General features: G+C 53.6%; 2 protein-coding genes and 1 pseudogene across 5 annotated transcripts in view; 1 reads left to right on the top strand and 2 right to left on the bottom strand.

Moving 5' to 3' along the window:
• Positions 1-6,190, top strand: part of CCR9 (C-C motif chemokine receptor 9) — a 14,130-nt gene extending 7,940 nt beyond the window's left edge. For 3 of the 4 annotated variants that reach the window (XM_011357335.2, XM_011357336.2, XM_023529035.1), the window contains one exon: positions 4,560-6,190. In XM_011357335.2, coding sequence (XP_011355637.1) covers positions 4,560-5,648 — 1,089 coding nt within the window. In that variant the 3' untranslated portion in view covers positions 5,649-6,190. Of the gene's footprint in view, positions 1-1,133; positions 1,739-4,559 lie in introns of those variants that run through there. The other variant, XM_011357337.1, reaches the window with a different exon arrangement.
• On the bottom strand, positions 6,187-6,305 carry LOC111738156 (annotated as a pseudogene).
• Positions 6,306-15,178: 8,873 nt separating this feature from the next.
• The window catches only part of FYCO1 (FYVE and coiled-coil domain containing 1), an 87,631-nt gene continuing 81,235 nt past the window's right edge, over positions 15,179-21,574 (bottom strand). The window contains exons 16-17 of the mRNA XM_023529021.1: positions 20,979-21,088; positions 15,179-18,949 (exon numbers count right to left, since the gene is read on the bottom strand). Of these exons, the coding sequence (XP_023384789.1) occupies positions 18,874-18,949; positions 20,979-21,088 (186 nt within the window). The 3' untranslated portion in view covers positions 15,179-18,873. The remainder of the gene's footprint in view (positions 18,950-20,978; positions 21,089-21,574) is intronic.

The raw sequence follows: 21,574 nt of genomic DNA, 5'->3' as shown, positions 1-21,574 counted from the left end.
GCTATAATTAGGGCCTTGAACGCAGACAGGCAAACCGCATCCTCGCCCACCTCACCCCGTGCCATTCGCGGGCCTGACTTAGGAGCCGTGGACCTTTCTAGCATCTCACTCCATTTCTAGTTCCATCATCGGCTTTGGAAGCTGTTCCCTGGCCTGGCATGTAGACTGTGCTCAGGAAATATTTGTTGAATGAGTGAACAGGTTACATGACTTATCGCCTATGAGAGAGACCCGAAGAGCTGATGTTTGTCAAGCCTGGAATGCGTCTGGCACTTTCTCAAACCGGGCGGGGCACGAGCCGGTTACGGTTTCACAATAATGGGACCAGGTCCAGGCCTCTCCCTGCCCTCATGAATCACCACTCCTCGTAGCAGAAGGACAATCTAGAACTAGCTCAAATTTCAGCTAATTGGGACAACAGGTTGGTAAATATCTCATTTTTTTTCAATGGGGTCTGAGAACAACGTAGTTTGCTAAGAAATATAGGAAGAGAAACCTAGGGTGAGGGTATTTCTAGACATGCTAATTAGGTAGGAAAGAGAACTGGTCAGCAGGGCTGGGACATTTGCTATCAACAACAGTGGCTTTTCCAACTCTATCCCCACCCACCTCATTTCCATACCAGATTTGAGGCACTTTACAAGGATGTGTACAACAGAATAGGGAAAAAACAAATTAAAAAAAACCACAGAAATTAAAACAAGGTCAGAGGAAGTTGATAGAGTAGATCGAAAAGACCAAGAAGAGTTAAAACTTGGGTTTTTAGCCTATAGTGCTGCCATCTGGTGAGGCAGCCGCTAGCCATGTAGGGCTGTTGAGCCCTTGTGCCCCATCCGAGATGTCCGGTGAGTGTAAACAGTACCCCACAACAGGACGCACAATATCTCAATAAATTTTATATCGCTTGCAGAATAAAATAAAAACATTTTCGATATATCAGGTTTAAATAAGATACATTATTAAAAGAATTCCACCTGTCTCTGTTTTTACTTCTTTCATGTGGCTGGTAGAAAACGCAAACCTCACCTGTGGTTTGCTTATGTTTCTCTCGGACGGTCCTCATCTAAAGTATCCTGTTTGCTTACCATAATTGGGCTACAAGTCTGGCCGCGATTCCCGATTAAAGAGAGAATCCCGATTAAAGAGAGAATCCCGCTCAGTCATAATAGTCACGTGTTCCACGAGAATGAAAACCTTCTGTGTTCTTCAGGAGATAGGAAGCCTCCCTTCACGTGTCTTTTGTATTTAAGTGTCACATAAATGTCTAGGGTAGATTTGGGTGAGACGGACACAGCTATCCGGACGAGCCCCTTGAGGACCCCTCTCAGTGGAGAGGGCGGGCTGCATGGGGAAGTCCTTCAATTCCGCCTCCACGCAGACCTCCGGCAATGAAGCCAGGGCAGCTGCTGGGGAGTAAATCCAGCGTGCACAAGCCAAAAGGCTCCACTGTGTGCCCTCGGATGGGACGCAGAGTAAACAATGTATGGATTCAGATCTTTCTACTAGGATCCTTTTCTGAGTGATCCAGGTTTTGAGTCTCTGTAGGTAGCTTCTTCAGCAAAAGCAGTGTCTCTAGGATACAACTCGGAACAGAGAGCATGGAATAATGGCTTTGTGACCTCAGAATTCCTCACAGAAGCCTGAAAGAGGGACCTATCCCTACCCGAAAGCTCAAGGATTACGTATACGTGCGTAACGTGCTCAGCGCTGGGTCCAACACGCACTAGGTGCTCCAAAGGTAGGGAATAAATAAATAATGATGTTGACATTTGCCGGGAGATTTTCAAAGGCTCCTGTGTTTGCAATCCAAAGGATGTTTACCCATCAGGCATGCACACAGCTATGAGCATAGTCCTGACATAGGCAGGACACCTCTGTCCAGGGTCCCCCAGCCTGGGATGTCAACTCTTGCTCTGTTATGCTCATAGAGATGGCCAAAGCTTTGAACTTGTAAGGATCATATAGGCTTACCTTGGTCTTCAGGACAAAATTTATACAAATCAGCATTTTTATGTGTGAATCAAATCACTTTTTAAATGTGCCCGTGGGATTCCCTAACTAAATATAATTCTATGCTGAGGCACTGGGCCCTCCAAACCTCACCCAAGAAAACATGCTCTTTGTGCTTCAAGCGGGACACAGTGTCCTCGTTCTGGGGCTCATCTCGTGCCCGCTCACGGGACAGTGGAGGAAGCCGGTCTCCTGGGACACTGGGACTGCTTGAGTTCTCTTCTGCGATGCCCTCGGGGCTGCATCTGTGAAGGGGGATGGTGTTTGCCTCCCTACCTCACAGCATTGGGCTCAGGCTCACGTGAGAGTCTATCAAAGCTATTTTGACCCCAAAGTGTAAAATAACAAAACCTCCACCAAAGCAGTTTCATGCTTGCTCATCGTGTGGATTCACACTTGATACCCGCTTGTCTGCATGCCTTTACCGACTTTCCTCCAAAATGCCATCTTCCCCCAAATCGCTAAAATATGTGTCACCCATGAGATCTGTCCTCCCCAGACAGACAACAGCCAAAGCTAGAAGAGAAACCAATAAATGTCAACTGTCGATGAATCCATCAGGCCTGGAGACGAAGCACATGAAAAATCGCGAGTTTTCCTCGGCTCTTCCCAGCAGCGGGTCTTTCCAGCTGCCCTGTCCTGAGGACCCGTCTTCTGGGTCCCTTCCCCTGGGGTCTCTCTCTTTGCCATCGGACTTTCTCTCGGTCACACACTAGAGACAGAGTCAGGAATAGATTCCAGGTTTTCCTGGTTGTAGTTCGAGTTACCCTGGGTGTCCTCTCTGAGGTCCTCCTGACACGTTCTGCCAGCCAGGGCCCAAATCCTGGCTCTCGTGTAAACTTCAGAATTCAGCAGACAACGACGTCCTGTCTACCGCCCTTCATCCGTCAGCTCGGTGTGTCCCGATGTCTCAATAAGCACTCCACAAACACGTACGATGGGTTCCATGCCCGAATAAGGTTAGGAAACATTGTTGGACAAAACTCAACAGATTTGAAGGACTTTGCACAACCTTCACTGTTCTAACGTGCGGTTAAAAGAAAACAAGTTCTGCGGGACTTTTCAGAGCCTTTAATATGCTCATGAGTATTGTGAATTTCAAAGATGGCGATATAGTATAATAACCACTACTAGCGTTCCATCCGAATGTAGTTTGGGAAATGTGTATAGACGGGAGAACCCAGCTAACAGAAGTCTGGTAGAGGACATTTCATTATTTCACTATGACTAATTAAATATATAAAATAAATATTTAGACTTAAATATTTAATGTTTAAAACAAAACTTGAGGTTACTTCTAGGCCAAACGCATCCAGATGAATTGAACAACTGCTGCATTTGCCTGAGGAGCCTCGGGGAGGACCACGCCTCGGGCTGGGCCGGGGGGTGTGAGCTCTGGTCCCTGGTGGGATCTGGGAGCCCTGCTGGGGGAGGGCGGACGGGAACCGAGAGCGTCTGAGGACGTGTGTGAGCGGGCGCTTTGGGACATGGCAGATGTGGGTCTGCCCTTCTCTTCCATGCTGGCAGCTCTTTTTCCTCTTCCTCTTGCAGGAGTGCTAGGATGGCTTCTGAGCCAGGAAGCCACAGAAATTATAATGAGGGGTGTGTGTGTGTGTGTGTGTGTGTGTGTGAGTGTGCATTGTGAGAGCGTGTGTGCACGTGTCTGAATAGTGTGCATGTACGTGTATGAGTGAATATGTGTGTACATAATTGTGAGCATGAGGGTCGGCATGTCTGTACATATGTGTGCATGCAAATCTATGCATGAATTGTATGGGCTCTTATTTGTGTGTGTGTGTTTGTGAGGGCCAGTTTTCTGGGGGTCTGTTCAATGTGTACAGTTGCACCCCTGTACTTAGAAGTGCCACTTGCATGATTTCATGCTCTGCTGTCTTGAAATTCTTAACAAATTTTGAACAAGGGACTCTGAAAATTACGTAGCCTGTCCTGGTGCTTGTGCATGTGCCCGTATGTGAGCGTGTATGCGTGTGTGTGCATGCATGTATTTGCATGTGCACATGTACCTGTTTGTGTGTGTGTGTGTATGTTGGTGCTTCTGAAGCAGGGGAACCCCAGCTTTCAGAAAACCCCACAAGATCTGTACCCAGAAGAGTTTAAAGCCTCTGAGGACCTTTCTCGGAGGGTAGAGGAGAGAGAAGGGACAATCGAAATCATTCACAGAGTCTGATAGAAGTTTGTGCCCATTGGTGGTCCTGAAGGGGTCCCACCCCACCTGCCATGTGTCGTATAATTGTTCACTCCCTGTATGTTCCTTCCACGGGTAGGTAATTCCATGACAGCAGGAATCGTGGCTGATTTATTCACCACTGTATCTTCGGCATGTACATAGTACCTGTTGTAGATGCTCAGTAAACATTCGTTGGATAAATAAATCCGTTACGATCCAGGCAGATGGATCGAATTCCCACTTTCTACACATATATTTCTTTGTCATCGTAGACTTTGGGGACTGGAAGGACCAAGTGGTCCATGCCTCTGTCATCGGACAGGACCTCCTTGACCTAACGCCATCTCGCGTCTCCTTGCAGAGCCTTGCCCCTAACCTGTCTGAGGACTACATCCCTGACTCCACATCTTCCATGGATGACTACATGAACTTCAACTTCATAGACTTCTTCTGTAAGAAAAACAATGTCAGGCAGTTTGCGAGCTACTTCCTCCCACCGCTGTACTGGCTCGTGTTCATCGTGGGCACCTTGGGCAACAGCCTGGTCATCCTTGTCTACTGGTACTGCACGCGAGTGAAGACCATGACTGACATGTTCCTTCTGAATCTGGCGATCGCTGACCTCCTCTTTCTCGTCACCCTTCCCTTCTGGGCCATCGCCGCTGCTGACCAGTGGAAATTCCAAACCTTCATGTGCAAAGTGGTCAACAGCACGTACAAGATGAACTTCTACAGCTGCGTGCTGCTCATCATGTGCATCAGCGTGGACAGGTACATCGCCATCGCTCAGGCCACGAAAGCGCAGACCTGGAGGCAGAAAAGGCTTCTGTACAGCAAAATGGTTTGCTTTACGGTCTGGGTGATGGCGGCCATGCTCTGCATCCCAGAAATCCTATACAGCCAAATCAAGAAGGAATCCAACGTCATCATCTGCACCATGGTTTATCCTCATGACGAGAGTACCAAGCTGAAGTCGACTGTCTTGACCCTGAAGGTGATACTGGGGTTCTTCCTTCCCTTCGTGGTCATGGCTTGCTGCTACACCATCATCATCCACACTCTGATCCAAGCCAAGAAGTCGCCCAAGCACAAGGCCCTAAGGGTGACCATCACCGTCCTCACCGTCTTCGCCTTATCTCAGTTTCCCTACAACTGCATTCTGTTGGTGCAGACCATCGACGCCTACACCACGTTCATCTCGAACTGTGCCATTTCCACCAACATTGACATCTGTTTCCAGGTCACTCAAACCATTGCCTTTTTCCACAGTTGCCTGAACCCCGTTCTCTATGTTTTTGTGGGGGAGAGATTCCGCCGGGATCTGGTGAAAACCCTGAAGAACTTGGGTTGCATCAGCCAGGCTCAGTGGGTCTCCTTCACGAGGAGAGAGGGTAGCTTGAAGCTGTCATCTATGTTGCTGGACACAACCTCGGGAGCTCTCTCCCTCTGAGAGCTCCTCCCTCCGAGGTGGGTGGTCCTTCTGGAAGTAATAAGAAAAATGCAGATACTGATGGAACCAGAGGGAAACCAAAATACAAAGAAGTGAGAAAGAGAAAGGAATGCTCAGAAAGGGATGGATTTGAACATTATTATTTTGAGTCAGAATGTGCCAAGCCGGAGTTTTCAAATTTGATTGGACATCCCAGGACACCGTTGACCGGCTCCTGGCTGTGATGCCTGGAGTTTTCAAAGGACTAACGAACAGCACGGAGGACTATGCCAGTGCCACCGGCCCCTGCGCTGATGCAGCTGACCTCTGGAGGAGGCGTCTGAGTTTCTCAGTGCACCGTGGGTTGTTGTGGCTCCAGTTCTGACGCCACCCCTTCCAAAAGGAAACGCAGAAGCACTGGCCATTGCCATAATCCACAGAAGTGCGAATTTGCAAGGTTGCGTGAAAACTTCCATCTCTGGGGAATTTCTGCCTTGGTTTTGGGGCAGATACCCGTGCCAGGTCTTATAGATTATTTTTTTATTTTTTTTATTGTTTACGTCTATAGCACCTGGTCTTCCTAAGTGGTCTCCCATCTAAGTGCTAACCAGGCCCGATCCTGCTTAGCTTCCGAGGTCAGATGAGATCAAGCACGTTCAGGGTGGCATGGCCATCGAGCAGGTCTTATAGTTTCTTGATCTAGAATCTTTCCAAACAACCACGGAGCTAATTCCCCTCAGGTCTCCTTGATCTGTTCTGGGCCAGGGTGGGTCCTTGTTCCCATTTTGAAACTCTTCAGGGCTGGTCAGTGAATCCCTGGGCTGCTGACCGTACCAGATTCTATTGGCTTCCAACTCATTCCTGTGTCTTGCTGGAGGTTCTGTGATCCCACACCTGGCCACAGGGTTGATTGGGGTGAGGATTCAGCTTGACCACTGGTGTCACAGAAGTGGCCCTCTTAGCCCGTGCAGGGAGACGAAGAACCTGCGTCGGCGGAACCCGCGCTGACTGTGTGGGCTCGCGCTGCCGAGTGGCTTTTTTGATGGTCCACTCTTCTCTGTACAAAATGGGTTGCTCCTGTCGGCCTTTCTGGTGTTTGAGGCTGTTGGAGGGATATCTGGCTCCGAGCTTCTCCTTTCTTACTGTCTGCAACACCAACACGTTTACAAGCTTTCAACTTAGAGATTAGGCTGGAAAAAAAAAAAAAGGTAATGCAGTTCTTTGTGTCTTTCTTTGAACTATTTGGCAAATTTGTCACATTTGAAAACGTTTCTTATTAGAAAAGTGCTTTTTAAGGTATATTTAAAATATCCATTATTGGTTACTTTCTTCTTCTTTAAAATACAGAGACAGGTCTCTGTATTTTAAATATGTAATTACAGATCAAATAGCCATATTAATCGTGTGAAGGGTAAGAGATTTGGATAAGGAAATAAAATCTCCAAAATACCTTGAAACCGTCTCGACTGACCAGTGTTTCTCTCTCCTCTGATCAAGCTTACTTCCCAGGGTTTTCCCAGTTAGCCCAATGATCTTCATGGGGGCAGCACCATGAACCCCCAGCTTTGTCAGGTGCTCCGGGGAGGCCCTGCTTTTCCCAGAGTGCTGAGAATCACCGTGGTTTCAGGTCCCAGGCCATCCCTGCTGAAAGTGGCGCAAAAGCACTGGACTCGGCCACGTGCTCCTTCTCTCGCCCACTTCTAAACTATGGGTCAGTGAGACAGTGAGCAGAACACGGGCAGCGACAAGGAAAGCAAGGGGGTGATACAAAGGCCTCGCGAACCCACCCTGGGTGGGGGCGGCTGGCGGCAAATCAGCACCGTCCTGGAACCAGCACGTGAACTTGGGCCCTGGTATAACAAGCACCTCTTACGGTCAAGAGAAGGGTGACCTCTCGGAGGCCAGTCTATGGATAGAACCATCTGTATGGCCACTATTTCCAGCAGAAGACTCAGATATCGCTCGAGGAACTTGGACGGATAAGCAACAAGTATGTGCCAAACCTAAGGAACATCCTGCAGCTGGGCGAGAAAAACCAGCTGAGTCTGGCTTTTCCGTTCTCTGCCCTCTCGAGACTGCGGTGCTGGTGCTGCATGTCGCGGGGGTCCCGATGGAGAAGAAGAGGGGGGAGGGATGGAAAGAGGAAGGGTGAGCCATGATTGTGCTTGTTGAATCTACTCGCGGCCTAGAGTTACTTCGACGATGCCATGAGGCCACGCGGCGCTGGGGGTTTAGAGGTGAATATGACTTTGGCCCATGCACGTTAGTTGGAAAAGAGATGTCAGAAGCTCTGCCGTTCTCCCCTTCAATGTCTCCCTTTGATTCTTACAGTATGAAAACCTACGAAGGACATGCGAATGTCTCTCTCCAACGTGGGACTCCGTAGGAGTCCCTCTCCCCTCCACATATTTATTCATTACACTCGATTTTGGCTCCACAGGCTGAGTGAAAACTGTCCATGGTCCATTGGAGATGCACCAACAGATCTCCCTTCAAGAAATAACCTGTCGGGAGTGTTGTCAACGCACATCTCCAGCTGCCAGGCCGGAGTCGTGTCCCCCAAGGCCACCTGCGCCCAGTGCCTGACAAGGACAGAGCATGCCAGCTGGAGGGGGGCTCTTGGAGGGGTGGCGTCTGCTCCAGTGCTTCCTGCCAGGCTGGCCGGGGTCTGTGGGGCTTCCTGCCAGTTCCATTTCCCCCGCTGCCCAATCCTGCTTCCTCTCGCTTCCCTTCATGGGCATTTATTTCTAATAGACATCTTGCTCCCCAAACCTCAGCTCAGCATCTGCTTCTAGAGAGAGTCAGCCTGCAACCATCTTTTCGCCAGGGCCGCCAATTCCAAGAGCCCGACGGGTAAAGAGCACAGGGCGTCCAGGAGCTACGTAGCATGGTGAGCATCAGTGACAGAACTCATCTCAGGGGGCCGAGGGCACAGGCCCTGTCTGAGATCTCCCTGAGCAGCAGCTGCAGGCCAGGGCCCGGGGTGTGCGGCGCACACGGTCTGCCTTAGGACCCTGCAGCCACCCTCCCTGGCCTGTTTACTCCGTGCCAGGCAGATACTGTCATTAACCTCATTTTACAGATGAAGGAACTGAGCCTCGAGGATGTTAAGTAACTCACCCAAGGTCATGCGGGTGGTAATTGGAAAGGCAAAGACATGAATCGGGGTGTGTTTGGCCCTCGAGCCTTGGCTTTTGCCCACGATGCCATCCTGCCTTGCCTGACATGGTCGGACAAACCAGGCATCGCTTTGGAGGGTCCACCAATAATTTGCCAAGTACCAAGCCGAGTACCAGGAAATGCGAAGATGGACGGGCACAGCCAGCACTCCTTCAGATGCCACTGCATGGAAACGAAGCGATGGCATGTGACAGCTGAGGCCCCGCTGACCCCTCAAAAGTGGGTCATGAGGGTGTACCAGCATGGGACCATGTCATCATCCTCGCCACGTCAAGAGGGCTCCTACCTGTGCCCTCTCCTGGCTCCTCCCCAAACACATGCAGGTGTGTGTGTGTGTGTGCAGGTCTGAGGACACCGCATTCAAGCCTGGGAGAACTTCGGGTGGTAGCTTTCCGTCTCACCTCACGCTCGTCCAGAAAGGGCCAGACAAGGCGACAGACAGTTCTCGCTGTGATTGCCAGGCGGCTCTCCGTCTGGATCTCCTCCAGCCACGTGCTTCCTCCCCAGGTCCTCAGGTCTTTGCTCAAACACCACCTTCTCCTCCAGGCCTTCCCTGCTCCCCTGGCCCCCTGCCCCCCATTGAACGTGGTGCCCCTCTGCCAGGACCTATAATATGCCTCACACGTGACAGACATTTAATAAATGTGTCCTAAATGAATCAACACCCCCAACCTCAAATATTTGGTTCCATTGTTATGTCTCCCAATGAACAGATGGAGAAACTGAGGCAGAGAGTGGCTCGGTCACTTGCCCCAGGCCATAGCTCGTAGGTAGTGGCACCGGCGATCGACTTCATGTCTTTCTGAGACTCTGATCTGAGCTCCTGGGTGCTCTGTTACATCTTTTCTCTCCAGTTGGGGTTCCAGCACTTTTGTTTCAGTGGTCAAGTCACACCACAGAATCTAGGCGTGGCTCTCTTCTTACATAGACCCTGGGTCAGGAGGGCGGGTGGCCCAGGATGGGTGGCCCCTGGGCAGGGGAGCGGGAGCCGTGACCAGACTGTGGCTTGCCCCGGGCCTTCCCTCCCTGGCCTCGTACTCTCACGCTTCCTGTCGAGCGGTTGACCTCTGTGGTGAACATAGGGACATATTAACAACGTATGACTCGGGCTCATAAGAATTGGGCATTTGGCTGTTTATGAGAAATTGAGACAGCCATAAACTGACGTGACTTTGTTCTTTGTAGAAATGAGTTCAAAATTTAAAAGCTAAACTGCCATGTAATAAAACTAATCCTACGGCATAGAAAGGTAGACATAGAGAAGGATGCCACTCCTGCCACCATGTTCACCTTCCAGCATCTTTGTCCAGAAACGCGGTGTGACCAGTGTGCCAGTCTTCGGCTGGGCACTTACAGACTTCTTCCATCCTCCCCCTTTACCACGTCCTTCCTGGTTTTTGCCTTCGAAGACGATGTGCCCCCGAAGAGTCTTGTGCGCGTCTCGGAGTCCGTGGTGTGTGTATCTGGAGGGGAAGGGTTTGCCTGGAGGAGGGTGAGAACTGGGGTGGGGGGAGACGTGCAAGAGAAGCAGAGCAGCTGACTCTTGCAGAGCAATCGTAAAATGGTCCTGATTCTCCGTCCCTTGCTGTCCCCATGCCCTTTACAAAATGACCTTGCGGTTCCCCCCATTAACGGGAGTCCCCTGTCCCGCACGCGGAGTGCGGGCTGGCCTTGCGACTTGCTTTGGCCGAGAGATGGGACGGTGTGACGGCGCTGAGACTAGGCCTCAGGAGGCTTGTGCACTCCCGTTCACTCTCTTGAAAACCCGCCCAACAGCCATCTGAGCAATGCTGGGCCATCCTCCTGGGGGATGGGTGACCACGTGGAGCAGAGCTCCGTCGTCTAGCCAAGGCCAGTCTGGACCAGCCAGCCGCATGTGACCAATCGACTGACCGCAGACACAGGAGTGAGCCCAGCAGCCGGGAACAGCCAATGGGCAGCTGCCCCTCAGACATGTGAGACAGCACAGCCGAGTTCATCGGACCGCCTAGATGACACGTAGCCGACCAAGGACAGACGCAGTAGTGAGCCCCGCAGGAGAAAGTCCAGAAGAACCCCCTAGTTAACCTGCCGATCTGTGGGCTAAATAAATGCTTAGCGGATTAAGTCACTGGTTTCGAAGTTGTTTGTTATGCGGCATTATTGTGACAATAAATAACTGACACAGCCTTTTGAACGAAGACGGATACATTGTAAGGGTTTGAAGGTCAAGGGCTGCCATTGCAGATCCTGCTTTATGGAAGAGTTTTTTTTTAATCACTGGATAATCTACGTCCAGTGAAATGAAAACGGTTTAGAGAAAACCACGCCCACAGCCATGTCCGCATGAGGCAGTAGGACTGACATTTTCTCTAGATGATTCACACTCAGCATTCCTCGAGTCTTGGTTTCCTCATCTGCAACAGCTGGATGACTTATGTCAAGAGCCTGTTAAATTAGTAAACAGTGCTGCAATGAGCCGATCTTCTTCTTGTCTTTCTTGCCATGAAGACCCATCACTCCCAATGGTCTTATTTTTATTTTTATTTATTTTTTGCCTCATGCACCCCCTTGGCAATCTGATGAAACCTATAGCCCCTTCTCAGAATATTTTAAAATGAATAAAAAATATAGGGTTAAAGAGAAAATCGATGATATTGAAATCTAATTCTCTAAATATTACAACAAATTCATGAACTAGTAATACGCATGCCTCTTTATTAATGCATTAAATAAAATCTACCAGCAGGTCTCATCACAGCTCTCATTTCCTAGTGGAGAGGAACATAAATGATATTTTAAGTCTGCAACAGATGTCGTGTAATAGGAAAATATCTGTCATTTCCACTGGTGACAAAATCACAGGTCTTGCTAATACATATGAGTGTGGCAGGTTGTCTGTATCCATAACTCAGGGAAGACCTAAATTTTGGTTAGAAGTTAGGGGAAAGATGCAACTCCCCACCCGCCCAAGTTCACTGACCTGAATTCCGTGTATGGACCAGCTTAGGGACCCGTGTTGAACCTGATCTCCACCCACCTGTATCTATTGGTACCAAACTCATGTTTCTTCCTCTGAGTCTTAAATTGTGGACATGAATGGAATTACTTTGGATTTGGGAAAGAAGATATTTTTCCATTTCTATTTCCTCGAACACGAATACGAGCCATTTTAAACATTGTGCTGGGAAAAGATTTTACCTGTAGGATGGTTTCCTACTAGGGGCTTCATTTAGAAATGCCTTCCTCCCCGAGGATGAAATTTCCATCACTGCGTCCCAGTGGCTGGGCCAATGGATTGAGGGAGAAGTTCAAGCTCCCTGACGTAAGGATCGCTGGTAGAGTTTAATTAGGAGAAAGGTCCATTAGCTCATTTACCCCTTTCCTCAAGCTCTAACCAAAGTGGTGGCACAGCAGCGATCAGCAAGGACCGTCATGGTGCAGTCCACAGACGCCTTCTGCCAGAATCGACGGGCAGAATGAACGAACCAGATCTGATCCGTCAGAGCTGACATGGTGGTGTCCACAGATCTGCATTTTCATAGGCCGCCAGTAACCAAAAGAAGAACTTTCTTCTAAGCAACTCTTTGGTACTTGCTTTCTATTTATTGAAACTGATGAACAGCTTGACTCTGGATCAAAACCAAGCCCTGAGTCAGTCTTGGGCTCTTCCCGATAGCCTGGTGTCTGAATCCTCGGTAACCAAGGAGGCTCTGCCTGATCCGAGATGGACACGGCTCCCTGTCCTTCTTCCGCTGGGTCATCTCAGGGCATGGATGTGGGGTCCTCTTTCTGAGAACACCCAACCATTCCCTGGTAGGGGAGGGGTCCTTGCTGGCGGAGAAGGGCTGCCCTTCCGAAGACTTTTGGTTCCACACGTGGACCCTGTGCGAAGGCCCCTTGGGAGGACTGATGGTGCCGCCAGTCCCTGTCCCCTTCTGTGAGAGCATCCGAGGCCTTCCGCCAGCTTCAGAGTCAGAGGAACAAACTGGATTATCCTCTTCGTCTGCGGTCGCTGTCTGTGTGTGGTGTGTTTGGTAAACGGCCCAGGTGCCCGCACACCAACACGGCCATTTCTCCCCTGCTCCCTTCTTCCGGTGAGAAAGGAGATCTCTGCTCTCCTCGCCTCCGGCCCAGCCCTCCTCGAAGCCTCCGGAAAGGCCCTTCCCGCTCACCCTCCTTTCTCGCCCCTTCTTTGCTCACTCGTCCTCACGGCCTCCTCCATCCGCGTTCCTTTCTAACCAGGGAGAAGCCAGCGCCTGCCCCACTGACCTGGCACGTGGAGTCTTGGGCCGTGCAGGAGTGCTGGCCTTCTCTTCCCTGCTCAGTCAGAGGCTCCTGGGGAGCAGAGAGCTGGGGAGGCTCTCCTGAGACCACTTTCTCTGGCGATGCCATGCGGCCACAGGCCCCACGCCAAACCCGGTCAGCAAGTGAGGCTTTGTTTTGGACAGGAACACCCACGCATCTCAGGCCTGGCGAGGCCTGTCTCTCTTGGCTCCTTTCTTAGCTGAGAAGACTTCATTCGTCCCAGGCTTCAGATGGGGCTGCAAACTCTGAGATAACCTCAGTCGCTGCAGGCCAGACGTGTGAGGAAGCCACAGCGGTCTCTGTCCTCCCACAGAGCTTGGAGAGGGGCCCGGGAGAGGACACACATCAAAGGCCAGAGGCTGTGGCCGTCACACGACGGCTCCACTGCACCGTCTTGCTTCAGACGCAGCGGGTGTGGTTAAGGTAACAGGCTGACCTTTGTTTCACCCCTAACCCACTTCGGAGGGCTCTCCCCCCGGTTGTTAATGGCTTCAGCCTCAACCGCTCTTTCAAAAAGAGTCCGTTTTCCCATCTCAGGCGCGTTTTCACCAACCATTTGCTTTTCAGACGTTTGTGGGCGGCGAGCGGCTCTCACCAGATTTTCCCACGCATCTTCAAACCGAAAGGGGTGACCCTGCCAAGTATCCCTCTGAGTCACCTGGGGGACCGCATCCTCCACCACCACGGGGCCCACGTGGCTGGAAGCAGCATGGTCCCTCCACACATCGGGGGTGCGGTGGGGGGGGGCGGGGTGGGCGGCCTCTGCATCGAGTTGGGCCAGGACCCTGGGTCTGGGGCTTGAAAAACCAGAAGCTGACTGGTCATCGGGGGCTGCTCCACGTGAGCACGTGGGGGGCGGGCGATGGGGGACCTGACACGGAGGGCCCCTCGAGTCTCAGCCCCCGACGCAGCAGGCACGTCTACGTGTCTCAGTGGGTCCCGTTCCCGCCCCAGTCCCAGAGGCCACCAAGCCTCTGCAGGGCCTGTCCTGTTAACAGAGAAATCCTTCTCCTGTGCTGTTTTGGGCACTTGGATGAATCAGTCTTTCGTTACTTCAAGCCGGTCACTGGACAGTACGAGGACTGGTTTGAGGACATCATTAATAAAGAAGGGGTACAAAGGGGAGGATCGAGGGGTCACTTAGCTCACCTCCACCCTCCCCAAACCTCATCCTAGGCTTGTCCTTGGCCCTTCTCTGCCATGGGAGTTCTAGGAGCTTCTGTCCCTTGTCAAGTGGGCCAGTGGAACGGTCGATGGCGTATAGGTGACCAGGGCATTGGGATTGACCAGTGTCCCTACGGGCTCAGGAACTGTTGGTTACTCTTTGTCTGGCGGGGCCGATGCCGTCAGGGAGGGAAAGGAGGGAGATGAGGATGAACGAAGCCCGGTCCGTGCGCGTCAGGGAGAACGTGGACGCAGAAGCCTAACTCATTCCTGAGTGACCGGGTATAGGAGAGGCTGGCCGCAGACGACCATGGGGGCAGGGGAGGGCCTGGGAGGGGATGTCAGGCACGGGGCACGCAGGGGAGCCCTGCCAGCGGGGGTGGGGTGTGAGTCCCCAGCATGAGCTCGACCCGACTGGTCCAGGAGTGATGGGGACATGCCACTCCAGCACTGACCTGGCAGGAACCGTGTAAAGTGCAGAGGGAGTGCGGCCTCCTCCCTCCGCCAGCTGCCTTGGCTGGGCAGTCTCGTCCAGCTTCGTGCCGCAGGTGGACCGATCGGGAACGAGCCGCCTGTGACCTTCTCCCCACCCCGCTACTCCGGTTAGTCAGCAGCTCGCTTTGCTCAGTGCCCCAAGCGCCACGGAAGGGCTGGGGGCACCCGAGCTGAAGGCAGCTCATCTGGTGGAGGGAGGTGGGCTGCAGGAAGCCTTGGCTTAGGTAGGTCTGAACAGCCGCCTCAGAGTAGATCAGATGTCCCCAGGTGTCAGCTGTGTGGTGACCCCCAGAACACTTGGCTCCAGCCCTTCCGAAAAGCCTCGGTACAAACTCTACCTCCCAGCAGGGCGGCTCAGCTCGAAACCCGGTCTAGATGACCTCATCACCTGCCTTAGGTCCCAAGGGAATGAAAGATGACATCACTCTCAATGTCATAGTGTTTATTTAAATCCTGAGGTTAAAAATAAAAACATTTCCAAATGGTGCAGCAGATGCCACAAAGAAATACGTTTTGGGATACAGTTTCTCCCCGCCCCCCTGCAGGCGGGGCGTTGGCATCTGATGTGCTTCTGGGTAATTCTTTGGCAGATAAGAATGAAGTGGGTTCCCAGATCCACTATCCCGTAAGGCCGCGAGAATTGAGGATTAGTCAATTAAAGTGCAGTTCTGATCAGAAGCCACCCAGCTGAGGCCTGGGTGTGCTCCGCAGCCACCGGAGGCAGCAGTGTCTCTGGATAACACCAGCGCCAAGCTCTATGGAAGCCTTTTTATCAGAAACGCCTCCCGAAATGGAAAGATCTACTTCATTATTTTGAAAAAGTACTTAAGAGAAAAAAGGCAATTATTGTCTTTCCTGTTTCCTTGGAAGAATCACGATAAAATGAGAAAAACTCACCCAAGGCTCTACTAAAAAGTATCTTTTGGGTGTTTTGTCAGCATGAATAGCTGACTCAACAGTCTCCTGGCTCCAAGGACCACAAATGGCCTCATGTGCAATGACCTACGTGGACTTTTACAAATGAAACGCCTATAAAATTCTCTCGGTGGACATCTAAGCAGAAGAGTCAAAAAACACAGACTCTAAGGTTTCGTCCCCAAACAGGGATTTCCTTTCCTGTGATCTAGAACAGCTTCATCACTTCAGGTGGGTGGCGACTGAAAAAGTGCAGAAGGACCATCCCCTTGAACTCTGAGTTATATTACAGGGCTTTTCCATTGTACTCTCTAAACGCTGTGGGGTTTTTTGGTTCCAGATTCCTGCTGAGAAGTTCTTTGCCTTTTCTTGGAGTCCAGGGGGCTCCGGCCGCAGCTCTGCAGAGGTCACACTTTACCTTAAAACACCCTTCCTTCTTGGGGACAAGTATGCCTGACAGAGACCGCCTTTTCAGTGAGGCCGATTAGTGGCTTCCGAAGCTGAGGTGAACAAGGCAGCTGGTATCAGTACTGAGTGGCTGTTATTCAGAGAGCTGGGCCATCGAGGCGCTGCTAGGTTTTTTTTGGATTTTTGCTTTTTAAATAGTGATCTGGGATCCCAAGGGTGTTTCCTTCTTGATTTCTACTGCGATTCTATCTGCTGGCCTGGCGCCTGCTGTTAATAGCTGTTTCTCATTGTCATTTGCATTTTTTTAAAGTACCCAACCTCCAAATCTCAGCAAAGCTGGGAGCCTCTTTAAAATAACCAAGCTATTTATACAAGCCACACTTAAGCAGGCCGAGATGTTCTCTAGCTGCAGAGTGCACCACAAACTCAAGCTCACACAGCAAAGTAACAAAGGACGGGAGTCCATCCAGAACAAAAAATAAATACGCCAGAGGCAGGGCAGGACCGCGGGCGTGGGGCAGTCCTCGCAGTGCAGCAGAGGCCTGTGTGCACGACTGCAGCCAGCAAGCAAGGAGCGCACACCAGTGTCCCCTGCTCTCCTGGAGAAGTGGCTCTAGGCTGAAGAGCCAAGTGGCTTTTAAAGCTGCCGTAGGTCCCCTGCTGGGCCAAGTGACAGAGGTTCAGAACCGGTCTTGGATGGCATGTCCCAGGCCTTTTGCAGGAAACATATCAGCTACTCACTAGCTGGTGGCTCTAGCTGCAGATGGCGGGGATGCCACCAGCAGGCCATCAGCTTGGGTCAGCCTCCACAGCATCCTGGGAAAGCTAAGCACTCAAAACAAGGTTCCCGGACACTCTGGGTTCTCTTCTGTTAAGTTTCTTTCATGTGGTGAAGCAGCTACTTCTGATTATTTTCCTAGGGTGGGTGGATTCAAAGACAGGATAATTTGCTCTGGAGCAATCCTCAGGCTGTGTGGCATGCCTGTGGGGACAAGCAGTGGCTAGGGAGTCTCTGGGGGCCTGGCTGTTTTCGGTTCTGGTACTGAGCACCACCAGGGCCTTGGCCGGTGGGAGATGCTGGAGACCCTGACGGGGTCTGTCAGAGGCCGCCGTCCTGAGGAAAGAGAGCACGAGACCCAGCTTTGCTCTGGAAGGTTCTGTTCATCAATCCCTGTGCCTGGAAGGACTCAAGCCTCTGGTTTACACGAGAGCTCTGAGTCCACTGCAGATGTCATCTCTGCCTGCCCCTCGAGAGTCCTCTGCTGGAGCACAGTGGGTGGGGGGCTGTGCTGGACTTAGCCTGGGGTCCCTGACCCATTGTCCAGCTCTCCAAACCAGTCAGAACAGGCTTGCGATGACAACACGAAGCCTGAGGTGGTGGGACCTGACTAGGTCACCAGGCTGGCTGGAGGACCACCCCAGCCAAGCGCCCAGACCCGCAGACCCCTGCCCAGTGCTCTCCCTCGCTCCCGGCCACAGCGGGCCACTTCGTCAGATGCTCATCTGTGGAGGGAGGGCCCAGGACCCTGGCTATATGCGGCTGGCCTCTGTGAACAAGGGACAAAGAGGCCATCGAAGGTGAGCTCTGTGGTGGGGGAAGGGGCCACGGAGAACGAGATTATCTCCTGGTCCAGAAACAGGCCTCGTCTGCCCCAGGGGAGACGGCATCGGGTGCGGGTGGAGCAGTGGGCGACAGGGTGCCGGGGAGCCTGGCAGGCGGGGAGGGGACCAAAAGGTGAACGGAGAGCAGGTTCACGAATGGCGCCCGTTCACATCTGAGGTACCAAAGATTTTTGTTAAAGACCTGTTTTTAAAAGTGGTTCTCACCCTCATTCTGACCACGAGTAAACGTGTCTGCGGGTGAGGAAGCAGCTCTCACGCGAACGCAGACAGGCCGCCAGCGGAGGAGCGGCGCCCCAAGGCCAGGGCGCAAGCCCGCGTTTCGGTCATGGTGTCGCCGTGAGCCAGCATCTGGCTTCGGCCCCCCGGCCCCTCAGCATGGGGGCTCCTGCTCCTGGATGAAGCTCCGTGCTGATTCTTGCGGAGAGGCCTCGCCCAGAGAGAGGGGCCGGGGAAGGTGCACCCAGAGGCCCCTCTGAAATGGCCGAGACGGGGGCAGGATGGGGTGGGCGCGATGGGAAGAGGCTGGCTGGGACCCCGGCGGGGCCCGGGCGCCCTGACTCTCACGCTGGCCCTGAGGCCTCCTTTCCCTGGGAGGACCCCAGGGCCTCGCCAAGGTCTGGCCGGGGCATCTTGCTCACGGTCACTCAGGATGCCCAGGCCCGGGCTGGGCGGAAGGTGCTGCCACCGCTGGCCTGGGAAACGCTCCACAGGAGGCTTGGAACCAACTGTGCCCGCAGGAGAGGCCGGTGGGGTGGCCTCGTGAGCGTTTAAGCCTTTGGCAGGGCACCCCTGTGGTGTGAGGGCAGCCGGGCCCCTGGCCCGCGGGAACACTGCTGGAGCCCGCGGTGCCGGGTGACACTGCTGGAGCCCGCGGTGCCGGGTGACACTGCTGGAGCCCGCGGTGCCGGGTGACACTGCTGGAGCCCGCGGTGCCGGGTGGCACTGCTGGAGCCCGCGGTGCCGGGTGGCACTGCTGGAGCCCGTGGTGCCGGGTGGCGGCACCCGGAGCAGCGGAGGGCCTGTCGCTGTTTCGTCGACCTGCTTCGCAGTGGCTGCCTTCGTTTTTGTTTTTGGTTTTTTTAGTGTCTGATGTGCTGTGGGCAGGGAGTGGGGGGCGGGGGGAGTAGTGTTTCCTGTGGATAAAGTGGAGCCTCTAACACTCGGGTGCTTGGGGCTACGGGAAATCACTCCCGTCGTAGATCACAGGCCGGTCAACCGTCAAGTGATAAAACACTTTCTTGGAGACGAACCTGAGGAAACAAATGGGAAAGGAGGGTGTCACCCTGAGCGCTGGCCTCCGCAGTGGCCTGGGGGGCTGGGAGGGCCTGGTGGGGAACGCTCCGCTCGGAGGTCTGGGCTCCTCGCGGGGGACGTGGACGCTCCCAGGCCCTGACCCCCATTTCCGGTCTGTGCAGCAGAGTCCTCTCCCTGCAGAGAATCGGGGGCCCTTGGGACAGTGGACGCTCCCAGGCCCTGACCCCCATTTCCGGTCTGTGCAGCAGAGTCCTCTCCCTGCAGAGAATCGGGGGCCCTTGGGACATCACCGTGGAGTTCCCTGGGGCTTGGGTGCCGGAATGGCTGTTCACCTGACGCTGTGAACCACCCCGCCCTTTCCCTGCTGCTCTGCAAAGCCCTGGGGGCCTCGGGCGCCTGGGCGGTGGGTACTGCACGGGGATGAGTGGACGGAGCAGGCAGTGGGAGGACACAGGCGGTGGCGAGTACAGATCTCCGCCTGACCGGGCATCTCACAGTTTGGCATCCACCTTTGGGAAGCTCGGTAGGCCCGAGATGGCCTCAGTGGGCTACGGCCAGAGTCTGTCACAGCACCACGGCCACCTCTAGTGATAACTGGGAGCCGGCTGGGCACCACGCCCTCCCCTCAGCACCTCTCCTCAGCCTGTCAACCCGCAGTGGGGCTCAGGGAGGTAGTGACAGTGCTCACTGCTGCTGCAGAGGGAACTGGGGCTCAGCGGGGGCCCACAGAAGGAAGGGCAGCGCCTGTGCCCAGCTGACCCCCCACCCACTCGGGGGCCGAGGAGTCTGAAGGAAGCTCCCTGGACACGCTGGGCCTGTGCCCACGAGTCCTGCTAACTCAAGGACAGTTCACGCTCAGGGGGTGTGGGGGGGAGGGGCAGAAGGGCACGGTGGGGAGCTCGTCCTCCTAACCTCTTCTTTGGTGGATGCCCTTGGCCACAGCCCTCAAAGTCCAAGGACTGAACGTGGTGAGCGGATGGCAGAGCTTTCCCCTAGAGTGTTAACTTATTCCACTAAAAGCCAAGAGAAGCGGGAAGGCTGCCCGCCTGGGGGGATGTGGCCATTAGTTTGGGGCCACACTCAGAGAGGACGTGGCTGGGTGCTAACCGGGCAGGTTTCGTAGAAGAGGCACCCACTTAAGGGCTCATGCTCAAGCCAGAAGACGTCAGAGGGCCGGGTGCCAGCAACCGTAAGCTCCCCTGTCTCGTGTCTCTGCGAGTCCTGGCTCATGGCGGATGCTCCACGAACGCTGGTCCTCTCTCCCACTTCCTTCCTCGGCCACCCCTCCGGCCTCCTCTCCCTACGGTGCCATCCTCCTGCCCCCAAGCCCCACACTCCTGGGCCTGGACCTGGTGCTCTGACACAGTGCTCCCCAGACACGGCGCATGGCGTCCAAGCCCGTGACGAGAAGGCCCAGGGGCTCACCTTCCAGTCCTCATCAAGTTTAGCTCCAGCTTCAGCCTTCCTTCTGTTCTTTCTGTCTCATTCACCCAGCTATTCACCCTCCCGTCCTCCGCCCACCGTCCATGTACCTACCCGCCCCCCATCCCCATCCCCCCTCCCACTGTACCTGCTGAGCCCCTCCCTGGGCTGAGCAGTGAGAACCTGCCCCAGAGACAGGCAGAGGAGCCAGCCAGTTGAGTCTAGAGTCTGGAGCTAGGCCGCCCAGGTTCAAATCCAGCTCCATCGCTAGCTGTGTGACTTAGATGTGTCACCTGTTTATCCTTCTGGTCCTCAGTGCCTTAGGAGTAACATGAGGAGGAAGATGGTCCCTACTGCCTGAGGATGCTGCGGGGCTTAAGTGAGTCACTAAGCAGAGGGCCGAGGACACCCAGCATGAGCTATGACTCTGCATCAGCCTGTGCGTTACAACGCTGGAGCACCATGGTACAGGGGTCTAAAATCAAAGGACGGTTTACTGAGAAATTAAATGATAATTGAATAATCTTTTTAATGTCTATCTCTGTTCTTGAGACCAGGCGGCAGGTGGCTGACCTGGCCGCTGACGAACGAGGTGGCCCCTACCTGGAAAAGGTGTTGTCAAAGATGAGCATGTAGATGCCTGGCGTGCGGGCCTTGAGCTGGCCCTGGATGTTCTCCCTGTGGGAGTTGCATCGGGTCGTGGGAATGAGGACCTGGGAGGAAGAGCAGAAGAGAGAAGTCATCGCCGAGGCTGAAAGGCCCCTGAGTCGTCTGGGCACACCCTCCACTGGGGGGAGGGAGGCCCTGGCTGAGGTCGAAGCTGAGCCAGGCTGGGATCGGCCCCCAGGAGTGGTGGGGCGCCTGCCACATGCCGTGGGTTTGCTGATAACTTGTGTGTTGGCGGCGGGGGCAGGCTGTAGGTACGAGTTTTATCCGGAGTCATGAACTGGTCTGCACCCCAAAGGAGTGGTCCCTGGCCACCTCTGACCATGGCAGTGCCAGAGCGCCCCGCCATCTGGAGAAGCTGGGGCTTCTTGTAGGTGAAATCCATCTGTCTGGCTGTCCCCTGTTGGCCCCGGATTTACACAAAACAATGGTTTTCAAGACACCGGACGTCAGGCAACGAAGGACAGTTGATCCCAGAGAGAACGAGGTGAGCCGTAGACTGTCCTAGCTTACTGCTCTGACAGGAAGAGGGA

The sequence above is a fragment of the Pteropus vampyrus genome, unplaced genomic scaffold (assembly GCF_000151845.1).
Source record: "Pteropus vampyrus isolate Shadow unplaced genomic scaffold, Pvam_2.0 Scaffold35, whole genome shotgun sequence".
NCBI lineage: Eukaryota > Metazoa > Chordata > Mammalia > Chiroptera > Pteropodidae > Pteropus > Pteropus vampyrus.
Note: the sequence above shows the minus strand (reverse complement) of the source record. Positions and strands in the feature narration are given on the sequence as shown.